This window comes from Platichthys flesus, chromosome 23 (genome assembly GCF_949316205.1).
Source record: "Platichthys flesus chromosome 23, fPlaFle2.1, whole genome shotgun sequence".
NCBI lineage: Eukaryota > Metazoa > Chordata > Actinopteri > Pleuronectiformes > Pleuronectidae > Platichthys > Platichthys flesus.
In genome coordinates, this window is record NC_084967.1 from 14,123,249 (window position 1) to 14,140,922 (window position 17,674).

Sequence of the window (17,674 nt, forward strand, 5' to 3'; positions counted from 1 at the left end):
GCAGCAGAGTTATCAATCACCCGCACGTTGCATTCTCAGGCTTTCAGGCTCCGTCGGGGGGGGGACGTTCCACCTGCGGCCGCCCTGGACCGAGCCAAATCAAATTAGAGTCCTGCGGAGACTAGTGTTGAAACTGGACATACCACAACTCCCATGTGAATCACGCAGCTCCTCATAACAATGTGCGATAAGTTTCCTGGAGAGTCCGACTTTCTCCCGACGCCTTATCAAAGAAAACCTGCAAACCTGCTTCGGTGGGAAAGTATCTGAGAGCTGGGATTGTTGTGGGAACTGTTGACTTCACTGGTGTGAGATAAAAAATCAGGACATTAATAACAATCCACACAACTCGGTCTCCTCTGTCTCACTCATGTAATTGGAGATTTCCATCGGACGGCGTCTCCCAGCTGTTGGGACAAGAGGTCTGGGACACAGTGAGATATTCCACTCCCTCACAAAAAGCATCCCACTTTCATCCACCCGTCTATCATCCATCCATCCGTCCTCTCTGCAGCTTCTCTCCTCCGTCACCACCTCTCTCCTTCACTCATTTGGCCGCATTAGCCACATTAGAACAACATGGCCGTGATGTGGAGTTGTGGTTTCAACTGCTGAGTGGCCATAATGTTTATATGATGGTTATATATAAATCTATATCCCAGACCACGCAAAGGTGGTGACAGTTAAAGCGGCACTGTGCACGTTTTTTAACCATTAAATCACCAGCTTCATTAAAATGGGTTTGATGGTTCGGTGACTGGGAATTTGGAGAATGTTTCCTCTTTCGTTCCCACTCTTCACTCCCCGAACGTCTGCTCTGTTACTTTGGTGAGTGGGTTCGATCTCCTGTGAGAAACTGACTGAGTCACAGCTTCAATTGAAATTATTGTATTGTATTGTAAACATTTAAAATATAAAGATGGACGATATAACAACATCCCCAAAAGTGAAGCCAAAGCTGTGTGATCGCCACCTGGTGACTGGCTGCAGCACTGCCTCCTCCGTGTTAGCAGATGGGACGTGGACCAAAGTAAAAAAGTCAAAGTACACGTGAAATGAAGTTTGACTCGAACAGGGTTTCTGTCATCTTAGCTTAATTTCTGACACGTGGATCTATATATATGACTCAGCACAACAGAATGAACTACCCTGTCCGGCTGCAGAGGGCGCTGTTGCTCAGTAAAACTTACATTGTGTTGCTTTTAGCGTTGCAAGAAAGATGCAAAATCACCCTCACAAGGGCAGCTCAGGGACCATCTTCTAAAGATCTGACATTTTCCACATGAACACATTGTGTCTGAGGAATCTTCAAAGCTTGGACTCTGCCCAGCTCGGGCTTTTTGCAGAATTTCCTTTCTGCCAGAGGAATGTTTTTAATGGTGTGGCTGCAGTGTTTGATGTCCGAGATCAAGATCCTGAATTATTTTCTCATAATATCCGAGGAAGCCGATCTCCAAGTTATACTTAGAGTCATGTGACAGGGCAGAGAGAGAGAGAGAGAGAGAGAGAGAGAGAGAGAGAGAGAGAGAGAGAGAGAGAGAGAGAGAGAGAGAGAGAGAGATAGAGAGAGAGAGAGAGAGGACCCGAAAGAAAAATCCATTGGGTCTTTCGGAGATCTTTATTATGGCAGGTTGTCGAGTGGCCATTTATGAAACACGTGGTTAAAAGGTGATTAGTCTTTTGATTCGGTGCAGAAAAGACGTGTGTGTTTGGAAGATGCTGCCACGGCTTCGAGACGGATTCGAGACAGGAAAATGTGTCCGACAGCTGCAGGGAGAGAAACACACATGCAGCTGATAAGCTTGAGTTAAAACAACTGTGTGTTCAGCTGGAGGTGATCACAAAGCATTTCCACCGGGAGACACATTCCAGCGTGGACAAGACTCTGCTCCAATTAAGCCACCGTAAAGGAAAAGCATCCCTGCAGCTATCAAAGAGGGAAATCCACATCGCTGCCCCTTATGTGCAGAAAATAAAATATTGTAATGAGCCCCAGAGATTTGAAAGACGTTTTTACAGCTTCCACACATTCCCAACATGAAGGTAAAAGAGAGTATGAGGAGGATGTTATATACAATTGTGCATATTACGTAAATGTTAACATGATATCTGCATTGAACTCTAAGAAAAGTCAAAATCATGACCTGAACCATGAGTGAGGATCCAGTCGGGTTTGGATATGCCGCCACCTAGTGGGGATGTGGAGCAACACATCCACATAGACGTGACAGAAGGTAAATAAAGAGGCTAAATTATGAATATGTTGTTTAGGCAGGTTTAATGGTGTCCCTGTGGTTTTCATAATGAAGGAGTGAGAATGAAGATGAAGTCTATTGGATGTTTTATTGCTCACTATCTCATCATTTCAGGGGCTGGTCATGTACGTGTTAAAAAGACTTTTATTTGCAAAGTAATGAAACAAGTTCTGGTTTTATTTCTGTGTTTGTTGCAAGTTTATCTTCTTTGTGGCTGATGAGTACAAAACGAAAGAACTTACTTATGTTGATGTAGACATGTTTATCCTTACTGGATTCTTCGTTGTTACGATGGAGGAGGGAGACGTTCACGGACTTCGGGCTTCACAAACTGAGATTTGTAAGATCAGACAGAAACAATTCAAAAGAAGATGTGGCAGTGAGAGAGTGCACGTTTGCTATGATCAATGTGTGCACGTCAAACAAGGGGCCTTCACGATATAAATCAGAGTTTATTTGGTGCTTAGGCATCAGGGTTGATTAGTCCCCCCCCCTTGGGGTCGTGACACTGGTGCTGGTTGAAGGGAGGAGATCTTCCAGGGCTCCAGAGGGGGAGACTGGAGGTGAGTGGGGGAACGACTGACAGTGAGAGAGAGAGAGGAGAACGTTGTGTTCCATCTTCATGTTCTCTGACCGGGGGCCAAGTTTTTAAGAGGTTGTCAGCAACGACCCGATTGGCTGATTAGGCTCATTTGATTGACGTTAACACCCGACAGTCGGCTGATTGGACGAGGCAGGGAGAGCGGTAGATAACTGTGGGTGAACGGGATGTAGAGAAAGTTTCACTGACTGAAACTCCACAAAGATTCACAGGTGAGCACTTCTCTATCGTCTCCATCTTCTGGATCAGGACCGTGTTTTATCTCAGCACCAGATATTACATCCATCCATCCATGATATTAGGTCCTAATCTGGAGAGAGAACGTTTTCACTAATCTTACAGAAACATGGATATTAGGCGACAAAGTTAAATTAAGGACACGAGAGCCCCACGAGGCGGCACTTCCCTCCAAGGCCACTTGGTGCCGCTCTCTCAACATGCTTCCTGCCACCCGCTGCCTATATGATAACACACTTAATGGATACAAATATTAGAAAGTCATTCATCATAAAGGACAGTGATAAGTCAGTAAAGCCTCATTCCTCTTATTAAATCTGCAGCTCGATCAGAGCGCGGGGGGGGGGGGGGGGGGCTGGAGCAATAAGGGAGTCGTCAGGAAAGTTTTAACAGGATTAACTTCTGCAAAAAGAAACTGTGAGTCACTAATATTTAACATATTCCGTCCTGGCACAGAGGAGAATTAAATGAATGAGTTTTGCCCATATTGCACAACTGCATAGACACTCATCTGGAATTCATGAGGCAGCTTAAACAAATTAACGTGGAAATGCAATTTCACTTTGACTAGAAGCAAACACCCACACAACAACAATGTGAGGAAACACAGGTTTGAGATGCTTTAATGAAACTCGCTGCTGTCAGAGCGGACACCAGAAAAATAAAACCCTGAGCTTCTCCACTTTCCCTTTCTTTCAGTATCCCCTACTTCTTCTTTACGCTCTGTCAAGAAGCGGCCTCATCATCATCATCGTTAGAGCGGCGCACGGACTGAAGGCTTATCCTGCGTCTTGGAAGGAAATCTGTGCACCACCGTTTTTTCACCTCCTCATCAATCAGGCCTCCTGAGTCAGCGCCAGCAGCAGCTCGGGGCAGTGGATGAAAAACAGACATGAGGAGGGAGGAGAGAGAGAGACTCCAGCAAGATGAAGAGGCCCCCCGTGGTCTCAGTGGACGTTTCAGACACCCGGTGCTGCAGTTGGTGGCTGTGGATGAGGAACACTGGGAGGAACATCCTCTCCAAAGAAGAGAAGAAGGTGAGGAACCATTACAAACCAGATGTTCACGTTCTATCTCCTCCAACTGCAGGTAGCTCCTTCCCAACAAGAGAGTGGCAGCAAACCTCCTCCAGTTTACTGGGATTTACTGGGAAATGAGCGATCACACATTTCGATGTATACACACACACTTCAGTGCAAATCTGTAAAGAGTTTTACTGGTAAATCAAATGATATTTTCACTGAGAAAAGCACCGACTGGATGAATTTATGTGATGATAGATGTTCCCAGGTGGCACAGGAGGACGAGGAGTGACGCTCAGTGGAGAACACACCTCCAGCCAACGGCCCTTAAATTCAATCAGGCTGCACCAAGTGGCTCACGCTCAGATATCAGATCAGATCTTTTTTATCCAGATCCCTGAGAAATCAAATCATGGATCCGCCCCCTTATCTTTCTTTGTCCCGTGTCCCATAATCCTTCAAGTTTCCTGGAAGACTCCTGCGGACAAACCAACCAATCAACAACCTTAGAGGGATGAAGACACAACCTCCTCTTGGCCATGGCACCAATACAGCCTGTGGTTCAGTGGAGCTCAGACACTTTGTTGAATTTATCTTTTTCCCAGCAAACAAGTTTAATAAAAACACGTTCACAACCAGATATAAACAGGAATAACAACTAATATGTCCATTTAATCAAGTGAAACCTGTAGACATTTTAAAATACTTGTTGTTGGACACAGTTATCCCAAAAACACAAACACACAACGGAAATATAAACACCAAATTTGAGTCGATTGTAGAAAAAGCCATAAATCTGATTAAAGCTCTGGAAGTTTTGCAGTTTAATGTACAGTTGCATTCCTGTGATAAAGTTCATACATGGCATCATTTCCTGTTGTTAGAAACAGCAAAGCTAATTATTTCTGAATCATGAAAATGAATTATTAAATTCATACAGATCTCTCACTGACTTTTGCAAAACATGTTGTTTTCAGTTAGTAGAATTAAGAATAGTTGTGTTACCGTACATAATGTTTACAGTTAGTTTGCAGATTATACATGAAACTGCCTCGGGTTAAAATAAGCTTCAGATAATTACACGCATCAGACTGATAATGACTTGTCCGTCTTCAGGAGGCTGCTCCTCCGGTGGGGGTGAGGTCTCTCTGAACGGCTCTGAACAGCTGGAGCAGCTCCTCGGTCCAGGCCTCCCTCTGCTGCGGGCTGCTGGATCCAGCCAGCGTCTGGGCGGCGAACACCAGGGTCAGCACCGTCCTCTCGAACTCCTGACCGCTCAGACGCCGGCGGCGCCCGGCGAGCTCGGCCGTCAGACGCCGGATGTCGGAGAGCCTCTTGGGCAGGACGTCCTCGCAGATGACGTCCAGCTTCTCCACGCTCCTCAGGGACGCCAGCTCCTCATCTGGGATCAGCATGGCGTGGTCTTCTCCTTCTATCTGCATTCCAGCGAGCAGGATCTGGGGAGACACCACACATTTACATTCACAAACACACAACGACTTTCCACAGACACTGACACCAAAGATCTGCGTCACCTGCTCAACACCAGGATATGAATACATGCTTCACTGTCAGGAAGACGCGTCAACACATATTTCACTTTGCTGCTAATGATTAGCACGAGAACGCAGTGTTTTCATTCTTCTCTCTGTTCAACAGGAGCTGGATGTTGAGAGAATTATGGTCGAGCATAACACGAGAGCAGGAAGACTTTTTGTTTCTTGTGCTCTTTGAGAATGAAAAATGTTGAAGTCAATAATACAAGGAGAATAATTTTTAAGTTTCTAGAAGTGTTTTGAAATGTTGAATTTTCGTCAATTTATCTACACAAAGCACATTTTTAAAGACAATCATATCTTCAAATGTTATGAAATTTAAAATATTTCTAAAACGTTGACTTTATGCAACTTTTTCCCCCCAAATATAAAAATGTTGTTAACATTTTGACTTTTTTCTACATTTTAAACTTTCTAAGGTATTTTACTTTACTTTGTATCACTTAATTCTCCATATATGCAAAAATATTCTGCTTCTGGACTTTATTTTGACATGTTGACTTGTTTTGGCATTTCAACCTATTTAAAATTTAGACTTAATTCTCAATATGCTAAATAAAAAACTCCTGATCCTTCTTCTTGACATTGCACCCTTTTTTGACATTTCCGACTTAAAGCAAAATGGAAAAATTAAAATAAAATCTTCCATCTCTAGCTCTTTGCATTGGGCCTTGTCCCCATGCTCTGCTGAACAGTGTGGACCACACATGTGTGACTTGGAAACGTCGCTACACATTCAAACAAGCTTCCTGTGAGCTGACTCATTTCATTTCCCTGAAGCCACGGGATCTGAACCGACCTCAAAGAGCAGGTTGACGTCCTCCACCGACTTCTGGAACGTGGGGTTGATCAGCGAGTACGCCTCGCGCTTTATTCTGTACGCGGCCGGAAACAGAGCTGGAACACAGGGGAGGGAGGGAAATCAGATTAGAGCCACTGCTGCATGCGTGCGTGTGTGTGTGGGGGGGGGGGGGGCACAGGTCAAGTCAACACAGATTCATTACAGCTCAAATATTATGCAGGCGGGTGAGAACCCGGCTGCAGCTGAGCAGAGGGTCACTGGTCTGTGACCCGAGCCTGGAGGCAGAAGCTCCCATATTTATTAGCCATGGATCCAGAGGCCAGTACCTGAGCTCACAGGTCACACAGGTGTATTTGACATCCTCACATTTTAAAGAGTAGGTCCAGATATGTGTTTACAGCCCAGGGGCCCTGAGATCTGAGGTTCCACATCGACCTGGACTCGTTTTTTCATGTGGTCAGATCCCATTTCTCCAGAGAGAACTCCTAATTCATTGTGGGTTCATCACTATGATATAATCCTCACATTTTATATTTGAGCAAGTATAGTTTCACAACACTTCTTTTGCAGGACTCTGAAGAACTTAAAGGAGTTTTTATACCATTCACCTTCAAATGAATATTTAATGAAAGAAATAAGTTTTGGAGTAAAAAACCTAAACGTTTTAACTCATCTTTTGATTCTGTGGTTTGAAAAGTATGATGAAAAGCTAAGTTCTCAGAATTCTTAATGAAATCAGACGGACTGGGTTCACGGAGATGTTTATGAACGAGGCCTGGATCTAACCACACCAGTTACTGGGAGCAGATATTCCCACTTGCACTGGAAACTCAAAACAAGGCTGAAATAAAAAGGAATATTGGTCACATTTCCAATTTAATACAGTTTCTAAATGTGTCTCCGTTGTCTTCCCAGACTCTTTAAACATGTGGATATTGTGAATCTTTTATTGTCGGAGACTCCGGGAGCATTTTGTTGCCTTAAAGAGAGAGAGGGGGAAATTGAATTTGATTAGAGCAGAGAGAGAGGATTCTAAAAATGGAAGTTAGAACTTCCCTCTGAGCTTCTCCAGATATCTTGCTCCCCCTTTTTCAGCTGCTTCGTTTTTATCCTGCTGCCATCCAGCACTCTGCTCACACACACACACACACACACACACACACACACACAGACACACACACTCAGACACAGATCTTAATGAGGTGTAGAGAATAAACACCGGGCCTGATCTGAATTCCTCCGGCCCTCAGCGTCGCCCTCTGCGAGCTGCTTTGCCAGTTCTGCAGTAGCGATCAGCCCGGCTGCCCCGAAGCCTCGCAGCCCAGATACATTCTGCTCTTTATGGCGTTTGTGAGTCGAGCCAACGCCACATGCAACTGGCAGATCTCCCCGTGCACCTGCCTCCCGCCCCGGGCCGACAGCCAGTCTCCGCTCTGGCTTGGATCTCACGGCCCAGACGCCGCTCGGGAGGTGAAGACAATCTGTGGCTCGGAGTTCTGGTGCTAGAATATTACAGCCGGGGACAATTGGGTGTATATGTGACGTCCTCGTGAAACCTTCACCTCTTCAACCGCCCCCACCCAAGCAGGGCCGCAGCCGGGACTTCTGGGAAACAGGACAGGAGGGCAGGAGTCCAAAGGGCCCGAGTGGAACGACCGTGCACTCACATTAGATACTGAGCAGAGGAGACGCCACATTATCAGCGGGGGTTTACTCAATGTAAACAGAACCCCGGCCCGGGGGGAGTGTGCGCTCGTTAGAACGAGGAGGTGAAGAATGGAGGCGCAGCGGGGAGACGACAGCTCGGAGGCCACGAACCCAGTGGTGATTTACAATTAAACTTAATAATCTGTGATTTACATAAAACTTTTCTACGACTTCTCGTTTTTTGTCCTTTAATGTGGTTCAAAGTGTCTGTGTCATGTTTCTAAAAGCAGCTACAGCAGTTTGCAATGAGAGGTTACAGCAGGTGAACGCTCATGTGGTTGGCGGAGGATCGGGGGGGGGGGCTCAGAAAACAGGTCGAGGATAGAAAAATCAAAAACACTGGTTTGGAAACGAGTCAGTCGAGTCTTTCTTTAAAGCACGTAGCAGGAGACTTAAATGGCTTAGGGGCAAACTGGTTGAGCTGAAAGCAAAGAGACGCTGAGCTGCACCGCAGACGATCTGGCAGGAGAGCGAAGGAAAGGGGAAGCTATAAATAGAGAGGAGCTGACGGAGGCATCGGGAGCAGGTGCACAGGTAGGCGTGGAGGTCAGGTGATGAAGAAAAGCCGAGGACAGCGAGGAGAAAAATTCATCATCCTCTGGAAGGACATGAAAATTAGTGGGTGGTTCTGAAATCCCACAAACCCACTGGTTCCCTCCGTGATGAGCAGTAAGTAGAGACTTGAACCAGTGAATCACTGTCATCTCGTGTCACCGCTGACAGGTGCAGAGTCGCACGGCTGTAATTTTTTTACTGTATCTGTAAAACGTAGCACTTTGCATCTCGAGTGCATAATAGTGCATAAAAGCATAGGTGGTAGTTTTGTGTGAGTTTCACCTTCAGAAGTCAGAGACTCAGATCCACGGCTCTCTCTCTCTCTCGTTCTCTGAGCTCAAGCAAAGTTGTCGTAAAGAGAATGTGAATTAAACTGTCAATCGTGAAGTTTTTACTATTCAAAAATCAAAAACAAACCCTAGAAAAGAGAAGGAAAAAACGTATTTAACGTCCATGCATGTCCCATCTGCTAACATGGAGGCAGTGGAGTTAATGAGTTATACTCCAGCCGGCCACCAGGGGGCAATCCAACTAATTAGGCTTAATTTTGTGGGGCACGGGATGAAACATTGTCCAATGAGCCTCTGAACAAACAGGAAGCTCCTCTCCACCTCGTCCTGTTGCTTCTCTCACCAGTGAAATCATCGATAAATGCCAGTGAGCAGCTTCCTCTGGCGACTCCACCATTACAACACCACCGCCACGTTTTTGTCCCTCTCCACCTTCATCGTCATGTTTTCTTCTTGCATGTTTACGCGAGCTGCAGCCTTGTGGTGAATCCACTGAGGTTCTGGTCGTGAATCCTTCTCTTGGTCGTTGACCAGGGAACATGCCAGCTACGTCCTGGAATCCAACCTCGACTTGCTGTGGAGTCATAAACGTTTATTTTCTACTTACTGACATCCGTTCATCCACAAGCTTTGTTCTCCTCAGTCGACCGGCTCCTTCCACGTCTTCCCGTAAACATTCTTTGCCAAGCAGATCGTGTTTTCATGAAAAAAACACTAAAGGCTCCATCTCCCTACAACTATTGGCTGCACTGCCCCCCCCCCCACCCCCCCACGATTTACGGTGATGGTACGGCTCCGACATGCACACGCCCTCACATGTGAGCTCGTTCATTGACACAACAACACATCTGCTCGAGACACTTTTAGCAGCCAAGTGTCCAATTACCCACAAACATTGTGTTAATTGATGTTTTTTGTCTATTTTCACATCAGTTGAAGATTTAACGTAGACGTCCTTCTTCACAACATGTCAGCTTCCCCCAGCTGCTCGTCCATCTTGACTCCTCCCCCCCCCCCCCCTCCGCCAATCCTCCAAAACAATCAGCGCCGGCTTCCCCCGGTGTCATTATGCACAGGCAGGGAACATGTAATCTCCCGCTAACGGCTTGCGAGGAGATGAGGGAACAACAGAGATTCATTAATTAGGAGGGGTAACTCCCGGCTGGAGAGGGATGTCTTCACGAGAGAGATACAGAGAGAGAGAGAGGGGGGGGGGGGGGGGGACAAACAAACAAACAAACAAACAAACAAAATGGAAGTTTAAAAAGCCCCGGTGGCTTCATCTTCTGCTAAGTATTTCAAATGATCGTTACAATCCAAACAAAGAATGTTATTACAGAGAGTCAGAGAGAAAATCCACTATTTACACTGTAAACACAGACTTCAGCATCGACCCTCCCTCTGTGAGCCCGATCTGCGAGAGGCTGAACTGTGAGAAAACATATTTAACATTCTCTGGGCTGAGGTCTGAGCTTGTGGACTCTGAAATACTGGAGACACGGGATCATTGAGCTCAAAGTGAACTTCACCACCAGTCTGAAACGCTTGGAACGACCTTGATGAAAAGTGTTTAACAGGGTCTTAATATAGAGATGTTAGAAATTATATGTATGATGTGTTCAGGATTGAATGGCCCATGTGCTGCTTTTCATAATTAAAATCCATCTCCCCAAACAAACAGCAGCAGCTTCTCCTAGTGGTGCATCTAGCAGCTGAGGAGGTATTTCCCTCAGGAGCTGGTGGAGACCAAAGCAGAGACATTAGTGTCGTGAACACTGGATTAAATTCATCAGGTGTCCAGAAACAAGACTCCATTAAGATGCTAGTGTTGCTCTGTGGCTGGATTTAAGGTAAAAATATACAAGTGTTGTATTTACACTGCTCCAAAGTGAAGCAAGTATACAAATAAATACAACAACAAAGATCCTGACTCTTAGAAAACATCTTTGTTGTCAAACCATGGATCAAACCAGTATTTTTAATTGAATAATGACATAAAAACACACAGAATAACAGCCTCTAACTGTCAGTGGCCCTGCTGCTGCAGCATCTTGAGTCTTTCCAAAGAATTGAAGCTATGTGAGTGTTGAGAAAGGAATTTCCTCAGTGAGTGGATCCAGTAACATCAGGCCAGTCACTCTTCACTGGAAAAAGATCTGTGGACGTCCGTCATGTGGCGACGCCTCTGATGTCTCTGAGAGAAACTCGTTCTTTCACAGAAGCGAAGATGTGCGACAAAAACAAACCATCACACTTGTTTCATTTTCTAACAAGTCTAGAAGTCTTTTAAAAAGAGGATTTAAACGGGTTGTGATATTTGAGGATGTTCCACACTCGGCCTGTGAAGGTAAACAGAGACGAGGGCGCCTACCTCTCCTGTGGTGCTGAGCGGCTGCCAGGTAGACGGACAGGTAAACAACGGCGAGCGGCGCCCACCAACGCGTCATGTTGACGATCCTCACGCCGGGGGTCACAGGTCAGCGCACGCTCCCCCCCCCCCCCTCCCCCCCGTCAGCCTCCGACTCCCTCAAGGGAAACAGTCACAGACGTGAGAAGTGAGCATCGCTGCTGCGTTTCCACATCTCACACCATCCTTCATTCACCGTGTTCATCTTGAGTGTTCCCTCCTCCCTCCATCCCCTCTTACCCTCCCTATTTGTATTATTATTCTCTCTCTCTCTCTCTCTCTCTCTCTCTCTCTCTCTCTCTCTCTCTCTCTCTATGTGTGCGTGAGTGTGTGTGTGTTCTCCTCTCAGGCCAAAGCAGTCTGGGCTCTCATCTGGAAATCATCAGGATTTGGGAAGTGTCTGCCCTCTTGGCTGCACTTTTCTCACAGCTACTGGCTTGTTCAGTTTACAGAGTGACTCCCGATACGACCGACTGGATAACAAGGCCTCCGACCAACTCGGCAGCTGACGGAGCACAACAGCGTCCGAAGAGCCAGAACCCAACTGGCGCTGGATGGTCTCCTCTGGCAAAAAAAACCGCGATTCATTGAATTGGACACTAGGGGGCGGCAACAAGGTATCAGTCCTGGATCCATCCGTTTATATGGTTATGCTCCGAAATGTAATTTTGGGTCACATTCTCAGAGTTGATTTTCTATAATTACAAACTTATTCTACATTTCAGAGGATAGACGGAAAACTTTTAACTTGTGGCCATAGCAGGGATTACATTCATCTTGGACCCGCAGTTAATGTTTTTATTTTTAAAAGCACAATTGCCAGTAAACCTTTTAGTTAACCTTTTTATTTAACAAACATTTACTCAGTGGAAATGTGGACATAATCATTTCTGTGGTTGTGCAGAATCGTCCAATATCAACTCTCTGTCTGGAGCTCAGACGTTTCTGCAGCAGGTCACCGGGCTCGTGACCTCAGTGTTTGGACGATCGTGGCTCCAGCCCCAGATATTTGTTGTGGCTAATAAATTCACCATCTGCCTTTATTTTGTGCTTTTTCAGAGAACTGGCAAATCTGAATTTAGGGAAATACCTGAAACTGCGGCCAAACCCAGAAAAATAAGTCGTGTTTTTCCTCCACTTTAATCACTAAAGCTGGAAATCACATCCTCCTCCCTCTAGCTCCGAACTCTTTCTTCATTTTGACATTTTCCTTGCAGTTGTGCTCTTAAATTCCAGGTTAATTAACGAAGCATAAACAAAGCCCTGACTTCAGAGGCTGGTTTGATTGCAGGTGGCGAAAACCCAGACGCAGGCGAACAGCTTCATGTCGACGACCCACTCAAGAGCATCTCGATCCAAGGCTGTCAAGACTCTCTCCCTCATCTTTAAAGAACTCTCCTCCGCCGCCGCCTCCTCTTCAGCTCTTTGTTGCCACAGAAAATGGGCAGTAAACACACACAGTCCCTGTTCTGCTGCCAGAGCAATAAAAAAAGAGTGCGTAGGTGCACTGGGCTTTGCTTTCTTGGCTCGGCCCCCTCGAGTTGCACCTGCTAAAATGAATAACAGTTAATATTCCTGTGATGAGTCCTGTGTAGAATAACATAAAAAATAAGAAAGGCCTTTCGGTAGATTAGAGAGGAGCAGTTCATTATTTTGAATATGTAATAATCCACCGTTTCCTATCGATGTTGGAATCAACGCTGACGTCTTCCACTTGTTTAACACGGAGAAGCCTCAGAAGTCGTGTCAGCAGAATGAATTCCCCGTTGACCAAAGCGTCAGGACTTCAAGTCACAAGAAACGAAAACCATAAACGACGGCGGCGGCGGCAGATGAGCGGCGCCCCCCCCCCGGTTCATTTCAGGGGCGGTAAAAGTATTGAGTGCCCACGTGGGAGTCGTAACTCTGTTCATCTGGACGCTCCTCGAGTTGATGTCTCCGTGTGACGTAAAAGAAAAGATGTTTTTACGATTCAACGTTGGAATGGGAGGAGCGGGGTGGAGGGGGGGGGGGGGGGGTTTACGGCAAAACACGACATAAAAGATCTTCTTGATAATCTAGTTCTACGTTCAAACGGTTTGATTAATCTGCACAGCTCGGCGTGGCTCTCATCTCCTTTTAGCTGCCGCCATATGTTTGATGTGATGTGTGCCGGTGGCAGATGGGCACCACAAGGTATGTATCCTTGTTTTTCTGTCGCATGAGGAAGATAAAAACACGTTTGCATGGATGAGGAAGCTGCGCGCGTCCCGGTGGACTGAGCGGTGACTGCTGCTGGCGTGTGATTCACATGAGTAACACATAAGGTGAGGGCAGATGGCGTCTTGAAGGGGAAGAGATCCAGCGACTGTAACTCTGGAGGAAATGGTCCCACAGTGATTGAGTGAGGTCAAACCCACAGGACACCCGATATCTACTGGTTTGTTCAAGTGGAATCTACCGCTTTTATTTTGAAAAGTTGTGAACGTGGGTCTGAAAATAATAACAGCAGATCACTAAATCATTCAAACTAATAACAACACGTGAACAGTAATAAAGACAATTCAGTTTCATTTCATATGAAATATTGAATGTTCAAATCTTCACTGTAGATAAACCAGGTAGGATGAGCACAAAACTTAAAAATTAAAAGTGACAGTTTATTACACAACGGTTTGATGAGGACTCACTAATGAGGCTTCACAAGGGCCCCTGAACTGGTGCAAGAGGATATACTACCAAGTGTTTCCTGTGGTGTCCATGGGGGGGCAGTGTTAAGACACACATCCCTCCTGACGCACAGAAGAAGATCCCCGCCCTGATTGCTCCGTCGCCCCGACTCTTTGTGGTGATGCTGCATGAATTCAGAACTAATTGAATTCTATGCAGATAAAGTCTCTGGGAAAAAAATATGAATGCGTCCGCTTAGCAGAGATCAGAAGGGCTGCTTGGGTTCAGACCAGGTGGGGACCCTCGAGACGTCCTTGGCTTTAATTGCTCCTGTGCTGTAAATCACTGGAATGCCTCAAATATGCAAATTGGACGCGAGGACACTGTACATCTGAACTTGCAAGAGGCTCATTTAATAAGCAAATTACAGCTACAATAAGAAAAACAATAAGTCTGCAGCTGCAGTTTCATATCACAACGCTACGGGTCAGAATAATGAGCTAACACCTGACCTGGTTCCTGCAAATACACAAAACGCTGAGATTTTCAATCCGTGGGACAGTGACTCATGCTCTGAAGTAACAGCTTTAAGTTTGAGCTGATTATTGTTTCTAACAATTTGCAGGAGCTGAAGCCTGAAGCCGAGGTGCTGGCTGTAAAACACTGTTTCTTCCTGGAGGATAAAAGCCTCCCGCTATGAAGTATGAAGGAAACTGTGTTCTCTGTACCCGCGCTTCACTCCTTCCGTCTGTGGAGAACCAAGCGGAGACATTTGAGAGGTTGGGCTTTAGAATTTTGTAATTATTTTTAATCCCCCAACCAAAACTGTGCCAAAAAGCTTTCATGGGTTCTTTCATCGGTCCGGTTTGTTTGTGTTGTGCTTGATCCACAAGGTTGCAAGGAGGTGAAAAAACAAAAAATTAAAAAACACGTAAATGAACGAGCGAAGGAGAAAAAGGAACGAGAGGCTGCAGGAGGGATTTGTGCAAAGTCACGAGGGAAACATTCTTTGTCTTCCAGAAAGCTGGAGCCAGAGAGAGAGAGAGAGAAAGCGAGGGAGAAGTTGGAAATGAACTATTTGAAAGTTGGATAAAAAACCCTGCATCTGTTGATTGAGCGGAGTCAGTGGCAGCATGGCAGCCGTCACAAGGAGAGCGAGAGGGAGAACCGTCTGTCTGCACCGTCTCCACCTGGAGCTGTGAGGAAACACCACGCATCAAAACAACTCCTCAGAAACACTGAGCTCGGAGCGCCGGGGCCTCGAAGCCCGAATCACCGCACCTGTCCGTGGAATAATCACCTGGCCTGTCCATCACACGCGGCCTCATCAGGGCTCATCTGAATAAGAGCAGCGTCACGGCTCAGCGGCCGGTCGGTAAACGGAGCTGGCACGTCTCGGACAGCTTGCATTATCGTGATTCGGTCCTGGTGGGCGCCGGCTGCCTGATTTACATTTATATACCCACACTCACGTCTCCGCTGTCTGGTGCAGAGACGACAGCTACAGTCGCAGTCTGGAGCGAGCAGGCCACCTGTCTCGTTAACGTGTAATCAGGCATTAGCGTAAATAAAGACCCGTGTCTGTCGTGGGATTAATAGAAACGTCTTTGTAGAGTTGACGTCGCTAATTTCCCGCTTTGTTCTCCTGCCGGTGCTTTTTGACCAATTATTTTATAACGAGTTGAAACGTGGCGTGTTTGGTTGTGTGTGTCTGTGTGTGTGTGTGTGTGTGTGTGTGTTGTATAAGAAGATTGATATCACTTCTTGCATCTCTTATTCTGGCAGTCTTTTCACTTTGTCATTTCTAGACGAATCAATCTCTACCAAAGGTCCCTCTACTCACGTTAACTTCTTTCAACTCGTCGGGATTCATTAGGAGGTAAAGTTTTCCCCGCTGGTCGTTAAAGTTAGAGACGTTCGATCACTTGCTGGACTTCTTGAACATTTTTGGCTGCAGGCAAAACAGACTTTCCTAAATCTATGTGGTGCTTAAACTTTGGCACAGATTTAAATGTGCAAATGTGGGGGTTGTGAATATAAATCGAGCAAATGGCAATTTTAAAGGAATTTGAGTCGTATTTTTGGAGCCAAGGCTTTAAGATCTAAATTGTTTCAGTCAGTGATTAAAGTACAAACAGGAAACCTGGGTCCGAATGAGGAGGCTGAATTGGGGCCCACAGCAGATTACAGCATCAGCGCCCCCTAGTGAACAAATCCCTCCTTGCCTGCTCTGCACAGCTCCTTGGTTGCAACAAATAGAAAAAGGAAAGTCTAAAATCTCTTTTCACAGAAGATGATGAAGCAGGGATAAAAGTTTGACTTGATTTCTACCTGAATCTAAATGAAACCTCTCAAACTTGTTATCTGGGAGCTGACGGTGATATCAGGAGTTCACAGGCCTCCGAGGCTGTTCGGGGGATTCTGCTCTCCGGTGCCGGTCGAAGCCAAACTTCAAAAAGTTTTCGACTGCAGCACCTGCGGTTGAAATCTGCACAATAGTTATTACGATGATTTATTGATGACCGGCATCAGTCAGAGCTCGTAAGGATTTAGTGCTCTGCTCAAGGGCACTCCAGCGACGTAGATCCTTGCCAGCCTCCCGGGTTTGAATCCGAATCAAGTGGGCCCAACGCTCCCAGCTGCCAGGGACTGCTGCCCAATAACCAGATTAATGACGGATGTGCACACTTCACTTCCTGTGTAATCACGGCGCCGCTCGCACTCGAGCTGGAGCGTTGGCGGTATTCTGCCCGTTAATGAAAGGTGCTCACGGAGTCGTGCCGCCAACACACGGACAGAGGCGATAACATCTGTCACTGGGACGTGATGGATGCGTGACTTTGGACCCGACGGTTCCCGGCGACCCGTCGTCAGCTGGTCATGAGTCATTAGGGCGCGCGGCGTTAACGAGCGGGGGGGGAAGTCACGACTGCAGCCAGAGGCACCGAGAACGAGAGCGGGCCCAGAGTGTGAGAGGGTATATAAATACAGGAAATGAAAATCAGATGTATGTATATGCGAACAGAGGGAGTGTCTGTCTTTATATATTCCAGGAGAGAAGAAGTTCAAGGAAGAGTTTTAAAGCAGGAAATAAGATTGAGACTTCAGTGTGGTTCTGTTTCTCTTGCTTGTAATTGGGCACAATCTTGATTGCTCTAATTATCTGTAGATAATAGTTATTTCAAGAGCAGTGTTCATTTGTTCTGATTCAGTTTAATGACCTAAACACTCGAGACTGATTAAAAACTTGAAATTTTGTCAATCAAAGAGTTTGAAAGTTATGAGAGAAGAATGTCCCAGTTTTGATTTTTTATTTCCTTCGCTCCCGTTTGTTTGCTTGTAAGCACAATCATGCAAAAACTACTGAAGAAACTGAGCAGCAGGTTGTGTAACATTGTGTGATACAGTTGAAGGAGGGACGTGGGATGGGTCAGGAGAGAAGAAGAGTTGTTTTTTATCCTATACAATGACCCTTTTTTGAGTTTTCAAAGTAAAGGAGAGTTGTGAAATTGAGCTTCTACATATGTCAGGCGTTTCTTTCACACAGTGCATATCTTACTAGAGGGGGGGGGGGGGTGCTTTTATCTTCTCTA

The 17,674-nt window shown here is 46.0% G+C and overlaps 1 protein-coding gene across 1 annotated transcript; it reads right to left on the minus strand.

Moving 5' to 3' along the window:
* Window positions 1-4,891: 4,891 nt before the first annotated feature.
* Window positions 4,892-11,624, minus strand: LOC133948484 (protein FAM180A). Its single transcript, XM_062382262.1, has 3 exons — window positions 11,397-11,624; window positions 6,471-6,568; window positions 4,892-5,572 (listed from the first exon to the last, which is right to left on the minus strand). The coding sequence occupies exons 1-3, from the start codon at window positions 11,470-11,472 to the stop codon at window positions 5,228-5,230; spliced, it is 519 nt and encodes a 172-aa protein (XP_062238246.1). The 5' UTR covers window positions 11,473-11,624; the 3' UTR covers window positions 4,892-5,227.
* Between the last annotated feature and the right edge of the window lie 6,050 nt (window positions 11,625-17,674).